General features: G+C 40.5%; 1 protein-coding gene across 3 annotated transcripts in view; it reads left to right on the forward strand.

Annotated features, from left to right (window-relative positions):
- lsamp (limbic system associated membrane protein) overlaps window positions 1–15359 on the forward strand; it is a 533378-nt gene that overhangs the window by 356658 nt on the left and 161361 nt on the right. Inside the window, exons 1-2 of one of the 3 annotated variants that reach the window (XM_055012113.1) lie at window positions 145–392; window positions 804–962. The exons of the other annotated variants lie outside the window; for them this stretch is intronic. Coding sequence (XP_054868088.1) covers window positions 916–962 — 47 coding nt within the window. The 5' untranslated portion in view covers window positions 145–392; window positions 804–915. Of the gene's footprint in view, window positions 1–144; window positions 393–803; window positions 963–15359 lie in introns of those variants that run through there. 3 annotated transcript variants of the gene reach the window in all.

Consider the following 15359-nt stretch of genomic DNA (forward strand, 5'->3'; position numbering starts at 1 on the left):
CTCTAGCAAAATAAATAAATAGTCATTATATACAAAAATAGTTAAAAATCTTTAAATAGTTTGAACTATGTACACTGAAGTTATAATTGCATTAAAATGCATGGTACATTTGATTTGCCAGCAGTGTGTGCTTTGAGTAAAAACTTGAGTGCACAACCAATTGTTGATGTGAACGTACTTCACATTAGCCAATTAGATTGTTTGTCCCGCCCGGGTTTGGTTGCGCACAAAAGAACGGTACGGCAAGAGGGAGAGCCACAACCGCGTGAGAGATATACTGTTCATGTTGGTACAAAAGTTAAACATAAAAAGACCAAATATCCATGTTCCAGAGTGAAACATAAGAGCCGGGGGAGGCTATTTATTCGGTTATTGTCTGACGCTTTGCTTCGGTGAGTTGAAATCGGCACATAATCGCGCTAGCCGCTATACTAATTTTTACCATTGCAAGTTACATTTGCTTATGCTAAAGATGTTAGCATTCTGACACGTGTTCGTTTGGTAGTTAAAAGAAGATGAAACGCGGTGTATTCATGTTTTATAAGTTCATATTTTAAGGTGAACAATTATTATTGTGTGTTTGTGTTGTGTATTGCTGCACAAGGTTAATTAATTTTCCTGAAGTGTGTAAGTTCAGTATGTCAACCTTTAACTTGGGAAACTAGTTAAAACTGGTCATGATATTTTTTGAACTGAATGTGTGAAATAGTACTATATTTGATAACTTGAGAAATGAGATGAGAGATGATTTACAGTTACTCTGTTCAAACACAAATGTAATTGAATTCTGACCTTGCCCATAGGTCAGGTTTTTTGAGTTGGATTCCAATACCAGATTGCACTAGTGTGAGAACTGAAGTCTCCTACATTCTGCTGAGGATTACTGGAAAACATTTTGAAGAACTCCATTAATGGATGGCGAGCCACTGCCCAAAAGAACCTACCTACAGGCGTGACGTGAGGTAGGATTGAACTGTGTTGTGGGTGTGTGTCACACAACCCATGTGAACGAAGTATTGAACTGTTATTGGACTATTTGGACTGAGGACAAAGGACTAAATTTTCAGATTGGACGTGATCTACGTTGTTAATTGTGTTTCTGTAAATGGGGAATTTGTACAATAAGCAGCTGCAACTTTTATTTGTTTCAATTCAATACAACTGTATTTTCTAGTTGCATTGTCTGTGTCATATTTCACTATAGTTATTCAGCATCTGGGCTCCTGTCGTACCTTTAAATCTTCTGATACTGGTCCCACTTCCTATTACCTATATATTTTCTTATTCCTCATACTGATTACAGTTTCCTGGAGAAAGGAGTGAAGGACAGAAAGGTGAATTTGTGTTCAGAATAAGGCTGATGGCTTTGTGAAACATGTGGAGCTTCACCATTGTCTGGCTGGGGTTTGCTACATTGTGTGACCTAAATATGTAGCGGGCAGCAGGAATTGATGAGACTCAGAAACACCCCACAGTTTAATCATTTGTTCCTCGTATGATTTCCAGCTGATAAATCAGTCAATTTGTAGGATCGCAATCATGTGATAGTCAGTTGATAACTGACACAGTGTTCACGTCATGGTTACAGCAACGCCGTGCCGGCAGCTATATCTCGCAATGGGAAATTCTTAACAAAGTCGTGGATCCAGACTATAAGCCGCATCACTGGCAAAATCTAATCACTTGGTCCTTGTGTCATTTCTGACCTCCCCTGAAAATTTTATCCAAATCCGTTTTTGAGTGATGTTTCACACAGACAGATAGACAGACAGATTCACAGACAAATGTACGCCGATTGTCACTTAACTCCACCGTTCCTTGGCGGAGTAATAACTAAGAAAGCCTTGGAGTCTTGCCAGTCTTTTCTTCAGGAGGAAATGACATCATGTGGAGCAGGTCATGTGATTTGGAATTAACACACTTCCTTCAGAGGTGTTTTTGTAATGGGTGACTTAGCTGAAAGTGATTTCTCAGACACAGATAAAAATTTTTATTTTCCATATACAATTTGATATATTGTCAAAAAAGAAATATCTGTCATGATTATCTCAACTTAATAAAAAGAACACAATCAAAACTATTTTTGAATAAGCTCGTTTTATTATTGTTTAGCTAATTAGAAGGTGATTGCTATTAAATTTGGACGGTTATTTAGTTGACATTTTAGTGATATCCAGCCATTTTTTTTATTAAGTGATTGTTTCCATAATAAATAATTATGGAATTTGTAAAGAAATGATTGTAAATAACATAAAAAACTTTAGTTTTTTTGTTGTTGTTTTTTACTTCTAACAAAAATGTATTCAAGATATATCCCATGGACTTCAAAAGTCCCTCAATAATATATTGACCCATTTACCTTACATAAAGCTATTAGACTATTCTAAATATACTTTGCCATTACAGGAAAGACTAGAACTGGGATTAACCAGCTCTCTTTCTCTCTTATCCATCATTCGTAGAATAAAGTATAGATTGCTCGCCCTGGGGAACAGAGACTGGATATGCATCCAAGTGAAAGACCAATTTAACCCATCTCCTAGTTAAATTTGGTAACATAGTGTTATCCTTAAAAAATATTATTTTGTGACGTGATCCAAGAAATGGTATATATAACAGTGACAGATGGTCGATACTAGCCAGACCATCATCAGTCGTGCTGACATTTCAGTCCAGAAGGACGTGGGCTTCCCTTATGATACGATAGCTCGACTGAGATAACAAACTCCAATGCATTCCATCAATATACCAGATGGCGACATGGCAATGATGCAACTGCATGACATCTACGAATGCTAATGTGAGGCCAAAGACTCCCTTTTGTGGATGATATGTGAACTTTGGTACAAATAAACACAACTCAGCATTTAAAGCCCCCCCATCCCTCCCGTCTGAGACAGCCAATTAGAAGGAAAAGCAGTGCACGTAGCTAAGCAAGAGATAGAGCAGCTTGTTCTCCAATTACATGCAAGCACCCATCCACTGACTCACTTCATATGACTACTTTAATTGGGTTTCAATGAGTCATGGTTTCCATCATTACAGGCAGCACAGACAACAGTGGCAGGTGAACACGTAGCACTAATGCAGCACTTTTGGAGGCTGTCATTACTGCTCCAAGGGCGCCTCTCTCATTACCTCCCTCTTAGTGAAGGAATCAGTTAATAAGTGAGGGGAATCAGTTAATAGTTTAGAAGGAAACGACTAAAGTTAGAATGAGGAAAGGACACCATGGACCCTTTTTTTCATTCTTTAAGCCATCCATTGTTGAAATCGATTGTTCCGCTTTAGCGATTCCCTAAGGAGCTATTTAGACTGAGTATGCCGTGGGCAGCTCCACAAGCTCTCTCTCTCTTTCTGCGTCCATATCTGTTTGTCTCTCTCTCTCTCCTAGGTCCTCCTCTCACTCCTCTCTTTCTTTCTCTCTCTCTCACACACACACATCAGTGGCTAAAGGTGTTCTTAATGGGCTAGAGTTTGATCCACTGTCAAACAGCCAGAGATACACAGTTTCTAGTGACTAGAGAAGCAACTTGAGGTGGATTTATTCCCCTTTACAAAATAAATCCACCTCTCAGTGAGTTTTTGTGTATTTCTGTTCATGTGCGTGCATGTGTGTGTTCAAGCCCAGATGCCACATTATTCTCATTATCTTCCACACGAGTGTGTTTTGCATAATTGTAATGCACATTCTTAATATCTGTTTATGCATTTTCATGCAATTTATCTATCTCTGCACACTGACAAGCTGCACACATACACACGCACACACACACACACACACACACACACACACACACACACACACTCATGCACACTGTGGTTAGCGTATTAGTTTCTGCCTTGTGATTAAAATGTTTGAACTGTCAGCTTGCTGCTTTCCTGCCCCTTAAGGCTGTTTTAGAGAGCATTTGCACCCCCATAACCGTAGAGGTCCACACTCTCTGGGATTAATTAATAGTTTAGCCAGGCCAACACGCTTGCAAACATCTATTCAGTATGGAGGGAGGGTTACGGAGCAGGTGGGAGAGGGGCAGACAGTGGGTGTGTAGCTCGGGGTAGAGGTGACAGCCAAGAAGACTGTGAGGAGAAATCAAGTAGACTGGACAAGACAGAAAACAAGATTTGTCTTTTTGGTGGAAGCAAAAAAAGAACAGGATAGAGAGGCAGAGGGAAACAGTCACAGCTGGAGAGGGAAAACAAAGTGTACAAACAGAGGACACAACACAGAAAATATAATTAAATGAAGAGAGCGAGGGTGCTTGGTGGATTTGTGGGCAGATTCTATCTGGTATGTTGGTCATGTCACATAAGGGAGGGCTGGCTAGACAGGGCTGTGTATCCACTATGACTCTCCTCTCCTTATTGATTATGTCAGCCAAGCTCTGAGTAGCCAGTTGACACAAAGTTCTGTGTGTGTGTCGCTGTCTGGCTCCATCTGCACACATTTGCAAAGTCTTAAATCAGTGTGAGCTGCTCCCTAATGTGGGTTTGTTGCACCTGCAGGACCTCTCTGGAGGGCTACGAGGGTGTACGTGTGCGCAGACTGTGCCACTGTGTGAACTTTCAATTAGAAATAACTGTATTGCTCATAGCTCCCTGGAGGCTGTGATCAATCACTGTCATCAATAAAGACACGCCAGTTTGTCAGGAAGCACCCACCACCCTCAGAGTGTGGTGGCAGCAGTAGAAGAGGCTCCTAATCGTGGATGGTCTTTTACCACCAGTTGTACCTCAGAAACTGTCTCAGCCCTTAATCCTGTTATGCAATTACCACTTTCCAATGCTTGGAGGATCAAGGGCCACTGAGCAGCAGAGGTGGGAGAAGCCGAAAAGATGTACTGCATTTGAATTCTTCAGACGAAGAAGCACAACAGCCTGTGCTTTCATAAGTTGAAAAACTCCAATTTGTGTACCTTCATGCAAGGAAAAAAAAATCTGTCTTCGAGTGATGCAAGTGAACTTTCCCCGCTACAAGCATACAGGCTGTAAAAATCATTTCAAAACAAAACTTACACAGTTCAGTGGCTAAAGCTTTGATTTGTTGACATGGCAGGAAGCCAGTGGAGCTCAGTTTTGGGAAAGAATCATTTTATTTTAGACTTGATATATGAGAAGGTGCAGTGGAACATGTTTTGAAGCTCTGAATGGCACTTTTTACTCTTCAGGAGAAAAAATGAAATAGCAGCTGTACAGAAGCTGTTCATGCAAAAGGTTTTGCATCCATTTACTACAGGGCAGTGTGGAGGGTCGACGAAATAAATGCAGGTCTGAAGCTGATTTATAGCACAGCCGCAATATGTTTGGCACCAATGACCAAACTGATCAAAAGAACATTTTCTTCCCAAACTGACTTATTCATGTTTTCAACTCTGACCAGGTTGGAACAAAACTTAGAGGACTGATGAATCACACTGCTTTGCTGGTAGTTAGTTTTTCTTGCAGATCCAGAAAATGTTAAAGCTGCGTGTAAATATTATATGTAATTTTTGATATGCCCAGCAGCAAAGAGCATACAGTTTGCAACTAACTGGTGAAAACAGTGAAAATTTTAAAGCCAGATATTTAGTAAAGATTAAACTACTGCTAAATGAGAATGAAAATATAGCAAATGACCAAACACAACCCCATCCACTGGCTGTGTAGGCAACTGTTAGCTAACACATTCATCATATCAACCGCACAAGGAGATAATTTGTCAGTGTTGTGGGTTACAGCTGGTTTTGTTGCCTCCTAATGACCAACGAATCAATTAATGATCATAACCTTAAGAATTATAACTTAAATTTATGAGGTAATTTTGTAGCATTAATCTTATTTCTGTATTATGAAGCACTTTGGCTCAACATGTGTTGTTTTAAATGTCATGTAGAATAATGATGACTTGACTTGAATTCATTTTAAGGATTTTAATACAGTGCCAGACAATTTTTATTCAAACTTCTCTGAATTTGTGCAGTTATATTGCCAAGAGTGTGACACAGATCCACATTAGTTACATTTCAAAAAAGTTCACAGCTTGGCAGAGGCTCATCCTTTCAAAATATGCTCTGTATAATGCCAAGAGACTTCATTTTAGATTTTGCCCAAATTTTTATGCAACATTACATTTCAAAATTGCACAGTAAACATCGCACTGTGAGTGTATCTTGTATCTTTTATCTCTGTTTTAATAATCTTAGCAGGCGGACTCAAAAAGCAATAGTTTCATGCCACTGACGTCTGTATTCACTGCTGCAATTTGTGTTCTTTAGTTGAACAAAAATATAAATATAATCAGAGTTTTCATCTCACAAATCATTTCAGTGTATGTGGAGTTGCTTGTTCTCGTGTATGAGAAAAGTGAATGAAGACATTAGTACATGCCCACGTTCATATACACAGTGTTTGATCTTTGCAAAATCTGACTTTTTCACACCCACCGAACAGCAGCCTTTGTACTACAATGAAATAATTGTAGCCATTACCAGAAGTTCGGTCACGCTTTAGCAAATAGACAGTTTAACCTTTAGACTCAAGGTGTGTTCCTGAAAGGAGGATTCTCCGTGCTAGATTTTCCTGTAGCATGAAAACCAGCATCGTCTTGGTACCAGAGGAATTATTAACACTAACAGATGTAAAGATGAAGGTCATACATCAGTGTCTGGGTTGGTCCCAAAATGCCAGTAGTGGGCTTGTAGGCTACAATAGCACATATGGCCTTAATACAGCAAAGAAAAAACACCCGCCTCATGTGCAAATGTATTAGTATATTACACAAAATAAAAAATGTGCCTGTTTATTCATTTGTATTGGCCTTACGAACCACGATAGGTTTATCTGCAAGGTTGTACTTCGACAAATAGGCTAAGCATTGTACTGAACCTCAACATCAGCATGCTAACATGCTCTTGAGCATGATGCTAAGCAGGTGTTATATTTGCATGATGTCCATCTTATTTTAGGGTGTTAGCGCTGTAATATTTGCTAATTAGTACCATAGGCACGAAGTTCAGCTGATGGTAATGTCATACATTTTGGAGGCTAGAGATGAAAGTATCTGAAATAATGACCCAATGATGGTGTGAGAGGAAAAATCAATGACCTACCAAAGTTTTACATTTCATCTTCAGTGAAGCAGAAGAATTTGCACCGTGGGAGCCCTGATAGCCAAATGTCTAAAACACAAACCACATGGGCGCAGATTCCCTGTACAGCAAGTTCCTGGTTTGATTCTCAGCTGGGGACCATCTGCTGCATCTCATTCCCTGCTCTCCTTCTGCACATTATCTGTGTCTTACTACAGTCTCTATGAAATAAAAGGCATAGAACTTGACCAAATTTAATTTTAACCTTCTCTGTAAGCAATTGGGGATCAATAAAATCTGCGGAATTAATTCTCGGAACATCGCAAATGTCTGTAGCAAAATATATGGAGATCCATCCAATAGTAGAGATTTTTCTTAAAAATACTACCATTACATGTAAGTGTTGTGTTGTTCCATCCCTATTTAATGTACGGTTCCCAGTATACGTCACTGTGTTGCTGTTTGATTAACAGGAACAGACCACAGAATTATAAATCGATCTCGAACTATAAACTGCGGTTTTCTCAGCATCCTTCAATCCGGTCCCCTGACTCACACACAGACCTATGAAGAGTTTGAGCCATAACCTACTCCACAGCTGGTTTAGCCCTCTAGAAAAATCACATCCCAGATAATCCTCGGATTTTTAATAATATGTCCGTTGCTGTGGAACTGGACTGCAGCCTTATCTGACCACAGCCGAGCTCCAACAAAAACACAAGTGGGGCCAGAAGACACAGATGTACCCTCATTGAGCTGGAGTGCATGTCTGTCGGTCACAAAGTAGGTGCACATCTCACGCTTAAACAACCTGAACAATCGATTAGTGTTTAAATAGTGAGGGTGTGTGCTGAGTGAGAGGTGGCAGCAGGAGAGGATATTTTGAACACAGGGCATGACATCACATGGAAGTAAAAGCCAGGAAGTAAAAGGGAGAGAGGGAGGAAGGGGAGAAATAAAGTTTGAGTTAAGTGTTGACACACTTTACTCACACTGTGAGGAAAAAAGACGAGCGGGAGAAAGAAGGAGGAGAGGGGAGAGTAGCGGACAGAGGTTGTGCTTGAGTTCAGGTCTCCGGTGTCATCATCAGCCTTTCCCTGTACTCTGACCTCTGACCTCGCTTTAATTCAAACGGACAACTCTTTGCTCTCTGTCCGCCCGTCTCTCGGTCCTTTCTCTGTCTTTATCTCTTTATTCTTATCATCATGCCCACTCTCTCAATTCCTCAGTACATCACACATTATATTGAAGCTGTGTGAGTCTGTAGAAGCAGTAATTGGGGTTATCTCTGTAGAGGATTGTGTAAATGACTGAAGCTGCGAATCTATTCGAGCACAAGTTCACTGCAGAGAACATTAGACTTGACTAAGTATCCTAAATAATACAAATGGACTCTCAGGATCTGACCATTTTAAACTAATTTAATGCGACTGTAATAGTTTTAATTACTGACATTATAGTGTTGTGTTTAAGAGAAACACTGTGCCGCCTCAGACTGAAAGAAGGGTATGGAGGACTTTAATGGATCACAAGTTGTTGTAGAAGAATTTGAATGTTTATTTTTATATATATATATATATATATATATATATATATATATATATATATATATACATATATATATATATATATATATACCGACTGTTTTTTCATTAGTAACAAAAAATTACAATTAACACAAATCTTAAAAGATAATTCTTCTTTCTTCCAACTGGTGTTTTACCTTTGGAGCTTTAGCCATCACTTTTGTCTGAAAATCACAGCTTGGTACATTTGTCAATACAGCGAGAACAAGAAATACAATTAAACTGCCTCTTTTTTCTTTTAAAAAACTAAACACTGGCTGAGTAAACAGACAATGCTGTGTCTTTCTTTAAAAAAATCCGTCAATAGTGTTGCAACTGGCTGCAACCCTTTCCATATAAAGAGCTTCTATGACTTGCTGGCTGAAATGTGGGCAAGCGGAAACTTGGTAATTTGGCCTGATCACATTCAGCTTGTGTTTAAAAGCCTCTTGACAACAAAGTAGAGTCACATATAAGAAGGTTTTATTGCCAAATAGGTTTTTACATGCAAGGAATTTGACTATGTGTTTTAGTGCAGGGAAACAGTAATATATAGGTTAATAGTATTGCCAGTTGTAGTTAAAAAAAATAATAATTGTAACAAGAAAAGATAAATAAGATGCAATGACAAAAAGTAGCAGAAATATTTCCAATGTGGAGGATTGTGCAAACCTCCACCCAAAAGTAATTGTATACAAGACTACATGGTATGTAATGTAAAGAAGAACTTGAAATGTGCAAGAGGAAAGAAAAAAATCTGTCCCTGTGTTGTGAGGTTCTGGTCCTGATGCACTGCAACCTCATGCCACAAGGGAGGAGCTCAAACAGTTTATGTCCAGGGTGGGATGGGTTGGCCACAATCTTACCTTGACGGTCCTGGAGGGTTGGGAGATTACAGGAAATCAACTTTTCAGCTGAGCGGAGTCTGCAGTATGATCCTGTCCTTGATGGTGGCAGCAGCATACCAGATGATGATGGAGGAGGTGAGGATGGACTCAGTGATGGAGGTGTAGAAGTGAACCATCATTGTCTTTGGTGGGTTGAACTTCTTCAACTCCACAGGAAGTGCATCCTCTGCTGAGCTTTCTTGATTCGGGAGCTGACATTCAGCTCCCCCTTGACTTCCTGGGTGATGATGGTGCCCAGGAAGTGGCAGTGCTTCACATTGTTCACTGGGGAATCACACAGGGTGATTGGGATGGGTGGGGCTGGGTCCTTACTGTAGTCTACTGTCATCTCCACTGCCTTTAGGGCATTGAGCTCCAAATCCGCTGCTCTAGAAACACCTATCGTGTTAGGTCGTCTCGGTGGCCTGGTCTGAACTGTCAACAAGATGCTAAAGAAGCTCGGTTTGCACTGCACTCACGTTTTTCTTGCACTGCTGGTGTGAACTCAAATGAGTGAACAATGCCTGATAGCAGTTGAACAATGCCGGCATATACTTTAGCTTTTGTCTGATTCACCTGTCATTGTAGTTAACCTAGAACCATAGTGTTCATAAACAGCTGGCTGTAATGACAGTGAAGAGTCTTTAAGCTCTGGTCGCTCTGAATTTGCGATAACTCCAAGACTGTGCTGGGCTGAACTTTTACATGTGGTCCTTTGTTGAAGTTGCTAGATGGAAAGAAGAATTTCAAACTGAGTTGGCGTGGTGGCTATATTCCTTCGTTAAACATTCATGCTGGACTGAAAGGCTCATACCATAAATATTCAGTGCAAATACGTTCCATTGACATTTCGGTCAGTTGCTGTCAGTCAACACTGTACTGATCAAAGTAACTGAAGAGATCTGGGACCACTGATCACTACAACAGTGTCCAACAGAGCAAAACAACATGAGCCAAATAATCACAACAGCTAAACAAAAGGAAGCGGAGTAACCAAGTTATCAAACCCCTTTCACTGAAGGTTGTATTGAATGTACTGTGCTTTCAAAATGAAGGTATTGTTCTGTTCCATCCTCATTTTTTGACATTTCTCCAGGTAGATATGAGCTGATGGAAGTCTTCTGCTAGTGGACAGACCCACAGCTGACAGAATTTGAAGGAAAACATGCAACTTTAATAAAGAAATTGTTCATAGTGCTTGTTTAGAGCATCCTTTAAGGGTAACTACCATCAAATTCTGTTAGAAATTTAGAGAGATTTGAAGACAGCAAACAGCAGAAGTGGGTGTTGGAGCAGCAGTAATAGAAGATGTGACCTTATCATTACGTACTGTATGACGTGAAGGTTCATGGAACAAGAGGGAGACTGACTGTCCGCCTGCAGTATGGACAGTGACATAGAGCTGGTAGAGAAACTACTGTCAGAGTCTCGGTTTCTTCTCTGAACAGACAGGGAGTCTGGTGAAGCTTTGACACTAAAAGCACACTGATGTCTCTTTTCGAGAGTCACTGTGTTGCGCTGGGCTTGTCGCTCTACTACGAGAGGCTCTCCAGTGTGTGTGTTTCTTTGGAGAATGACTGTAGCCCTGCTGTTTATTGTGGTTACTGTTCATAGGCCCTGAATAACTCTTTAAGCTCTGAATGCAGCAGATTTATTGGTGGACCCATACATTGTGTTTACTGTCACTGCAGAAGAATAAATCTCGCTCATGTTATTTTTCCGCAGGCGCTTATCAGTCTCTTTAAAGCAAGTGCACCCAGCAGCTATGTGTAATAGGCTCAAACTGGGGCTGTTCGGTTAGTGGGGGTGGCAACACACCTAACACTGCTGGAAGTCTTGTCTGTTGTGTCCTATTTCAAGCTGAACCAAGCTTTCAAGTCTAAGCAGAGGGTTTATTTGAAGCTGAAAAAAGACAATATGAAATTAATTGGAAAACTCCTTCATGTGAGCATTATACGCCAAAAAGAATGTATGTAATTATGAGGACAATGGAATCAAATAATTCTCTCTTTAAAGTACTCTTCAAAGTCTGCTTCATCATTAGACATGTTTGCATGAATATTCATAAAATTAAATGAGTGTCATATCATCATTTGCAATTTGGAAGAACTAAAGAATTTTTTTCTTTCTTTCTTTAAATGACCACTGGTTGATTAAGCCGTGTTTTCGCTGTATGTAGTTTTATCAGTTTTCTGAGGATGCCTGTTGCTGGTGAAGTATTTCTTTAACACAAGTGAAAAAAACCAACTGTAGAATACTGCCTGCTGCATGACACTGTTCTTGATGGTCGATGTACTCCAGTGAGTCTCCTTCGACTCTCCATGGACCACATTATTATTGGTCTGTTTGTTTCAACAGTTCTCTTCTTTCACCATCTCTCTTCTTTTTGGCACTGTGTTCAATGATCTCAGCTGTTGAAGTCCCTCTCTGCTCATTGATTAAACCCTTTAACCTCATCTCCATGCATCAAAGTGACACATTAAGAAGTTTTTTTTTCTTTGAGTAAAGTGCCTTTATACCTTAAAATGACTTAGAAGTAACGCTACATTTTTGCTTCTTCTAGAATAGGCAGATCTATCAGGTCTCTGCTAGTATCCCCATCTACCTTTCCACTTCACGCTGCAGCTCGAGGACACCAGCTCATCTGGAACACTGCTCTGACACTATAAAACTACTCTGTCAAATTGTAATATTGGAATGAATGTTCAAACTGGAAACGAATTCTGAAGAATTATGATGCAGCACCTAATAGGACTGCTTCCTTAGATTATGTTATGTATGAAACCCTGGACATCTGAATCTGTGTTTTTGAGACTGTCATCACTACGCTGCAGTTTCAAGGTGGAAAAACTTCTTCTTCCAGCATGTAAAAAACATCACCTGAACATGTTAAGAAGTTTAAAAAAAAAAAACTCGATTTTTACCAAAGTTGGTCTTTAAATTTGTGAATATAATGTAGCCCAAGGCATACTGAGCTAAAATTACCATTTTAAAGCAAGTCTATGTTTAAAAAAAAAAAAAAATAAAAAATCAAGACGGAGAAATAATTTAAAAATGTGATAACTTGGCAATGAGACACATCCATTCCACAGTATATTAACTCTACTACCTAAGACTTACCAGTACGTGACATCTTTGGTTGTACTTGGTGTTCTGCCAGGTGAAGACAGTTGTAGAGGCCTGTACGAATGTTTTGTTCCTCCTACAACTAGTGTAGAGAGTCTACAGCGTGGAGACATGAGCCAGTGATCTTTTACACTGTTTTCATCACTCTCTGGAGGGATTTTATTCGCCCTTAGGAGAGTTGTTAAAGCACACAATACCTGTGATTGCTGTGAGACAATTGTCTGCAAGTTTGTTTGCTTGCTCTCACCCGACCCCCATTGCATATTTCATTGTGCTTCGGGCTTCATGTTGGCATCAGATTTACTATAAAGGCCACTGGAAACAGTGTTCACCTCAGGCTTCTAGTTGTAATTATGAATCATCCGTCTCCCATTTGGCAATCACAATTTGGGGATGTATGTCAGTATAGCACAACTGCTATTGTCAGCTTTCCAATTAAAACTGTTAAATCATTGTATTAGTGTGCATACTAATTTAATTAACTGTTAATGTGTGACTATGAGGGATTTATGTTTGGTTAACTTAATTGTCAAGCTGTAGCTTCTTCCTGTAGCTTCTTCTTCTGATATATACTTACCCTGGCATCGGGATTATATTACAGCCAAAAAATGAAAAAGTAATGAAAAATAAAATCTGTTGTTCTCGTATCTATTCATTGAGTTAAATTTGGATTTTGAAGCAAATCTCTGCCTCCTAGAAATGTTTCTCCAAATACAATTCCAATCTGCTGTTCATCTGACCTCCATATGTGTGGGAGGGTAGGGAGAAGAATACATGCAGCAGTTAGGGCCTGTAAATTGGTCCATAAAACAATCTAAATCCCCTGTGCGTGAGCCTTTCTGCAGAGTAATATGTGTTTGTGTATGATGTCTCAGCGTGTATATTTTTAAATTGCAAGACAGATTTTTCATAATGAAAGACAAAGATCTCAGGAGGGAGGAGTGAAACAGTGGAACGGAGGATGAACGGATGGATAGATGCCATCCATTGTGAGAAAATGTGCATTTTCTCACATTTCTATTCAGGATTTCAGTCCAGTGGTGCAGAATGTAAAGCGAGCATATGCCTGTGCATGCCTATATGTATGCATTGTGTCTCAGTGCGTATTGATCTTAGGGTGATGTTTTATTAAAACAGAAGTGAGGACAGAGATAGAAGTGTCACAGAGTCTGATGTCCCTCAGTGTTGGTAAAGACTCCCTCCGTTGGCCTTTTGCTGCTTTTTTTTTTTTTTTTGGCATTGTAGAGTCATGAGCTTCCCTTTGCCTTCTCCCTGTCCCCATTCATCCCTTTAATCACTCCTAATCACCCTCTCATTTCTTGCCTTCTTTTTACTCATTCTTTTCACACTCTTTGAATCCAACTGCCAACTTTTGTGCCACATTTCCATTAGCCGTTTTCCATCATCGCCATGAGTTCTCTCCTGTTATCTTATTCCTCTCCAGGCAATTATCTCACATGTGGCCCTCTTGCTCTTCTCTTCCATTCACTATTCATTTTTATTTTGCTCTCTCACACCTCTTTTCACTTTTATTTCCCTCACCTTTGTTGCAATTTTCCACCTCCTTCCTGCCTTTTGACTTACCCTCCATCTCTCTCCCTTTCAGTCTCTCCCTCCCGCCCTTGTCCTCCTCCATCCCCGCCTCTCTCGGGGAAAGCTAGCTGATAAGCCAGTTCGAACGGACATGCCTTCATGCTCCCCTTCTCGCCTTTCATTTCTTCCTGTCACTTCTCCGAGTCTCTCAGGTCCCGCAGACCCCCGTGGACTCGATCTGTGAATCCCAGATGTCTCTCTATCCCTCATTCCCCATCTTCAACCTCTCCACTCATTTCCCCTCCAGTGCGGGAAGAGAGATACCCCTGCATGCGTCCACGAACTTCTTCATCTCCTCACTTTCTCCCGTCTCACTAACCCACCATCCTCTCTGCTCCCAGGGGAAGTACACACACAAACACACGACCAAATATAATCCTTTTCAGAGTCCCCGTGTAGAGGCCCAGCGGTGGCAACCATGCCGAGTCTTGTACAGGTTGTTCTCTGCTTGCCGTCACACAGTTTAACAAACAAGTACTGTGAGGTATCTTGTGTGTGTGTGTGTGTGTGTGTGTGTGTGTGTGTGTGTGTGTGTGTGTGTGTGTGTGTGTGTGTGTGTGTGTGTGTGTGTGTGTGTGTGTGTGTGTGTGTGTGTCTGTGTGTCTGTGTGTGTCTGTGTGTCTGTGTGTCTGTGTGTCTGTGTGTCTGTGCGCGTGCGCACATGCTCTATAGTGTCCGCCTCTTTGCTTTTCTCTCCCACGGTCATGATGTGATTCCTCTGGTCTCTCTGACTTCCAATCCGGGCTTGAGAAGGTCAGCGTGGGGAGGAACTGGAGGGTCTCTGTGACACATACTGAGGAGGAGATAAGGAGGAAGAAGGGTGAGGGAACCAATCAGCTCGTCCAGTCATGACCTTTGAAATGCAGCTCTTTGTGATGCTCATCTAGGCTTGACATCCAAACCATACTGTTCTTTCTCATCCCCTGCCTCGTTTCACTGCGATTCATTGTGATAATTCCACAATGCAAGTACTGCTTAAAGGACTATTCATTTTACTACTACGCCACATAAGAAATCCGTCTTGTTATGGAATCTGACAGCCTCGCTCCCTTTTTTCCGTATTAGGATCACATTTATATAAACAAGAACAATAATAGGGCGTTAATAGAAAATTAACTCAT

The sequence above is a fragment of the Amphiprion ocellaris genome, chromosome 7, assembly GCF_022539595.1.
Source record: "Amphiprion ocellaris isolate individual 3 ecotype Okinawa chromosome 7, ASM2253959v1, whole genome shotgun sequence".
Taxonomy (NCBI): Eukaryota; Metazoa; Chordata; class Actinopteri; family Pomacentridae; genus Amphiprion; species Amphiprion ocellaris.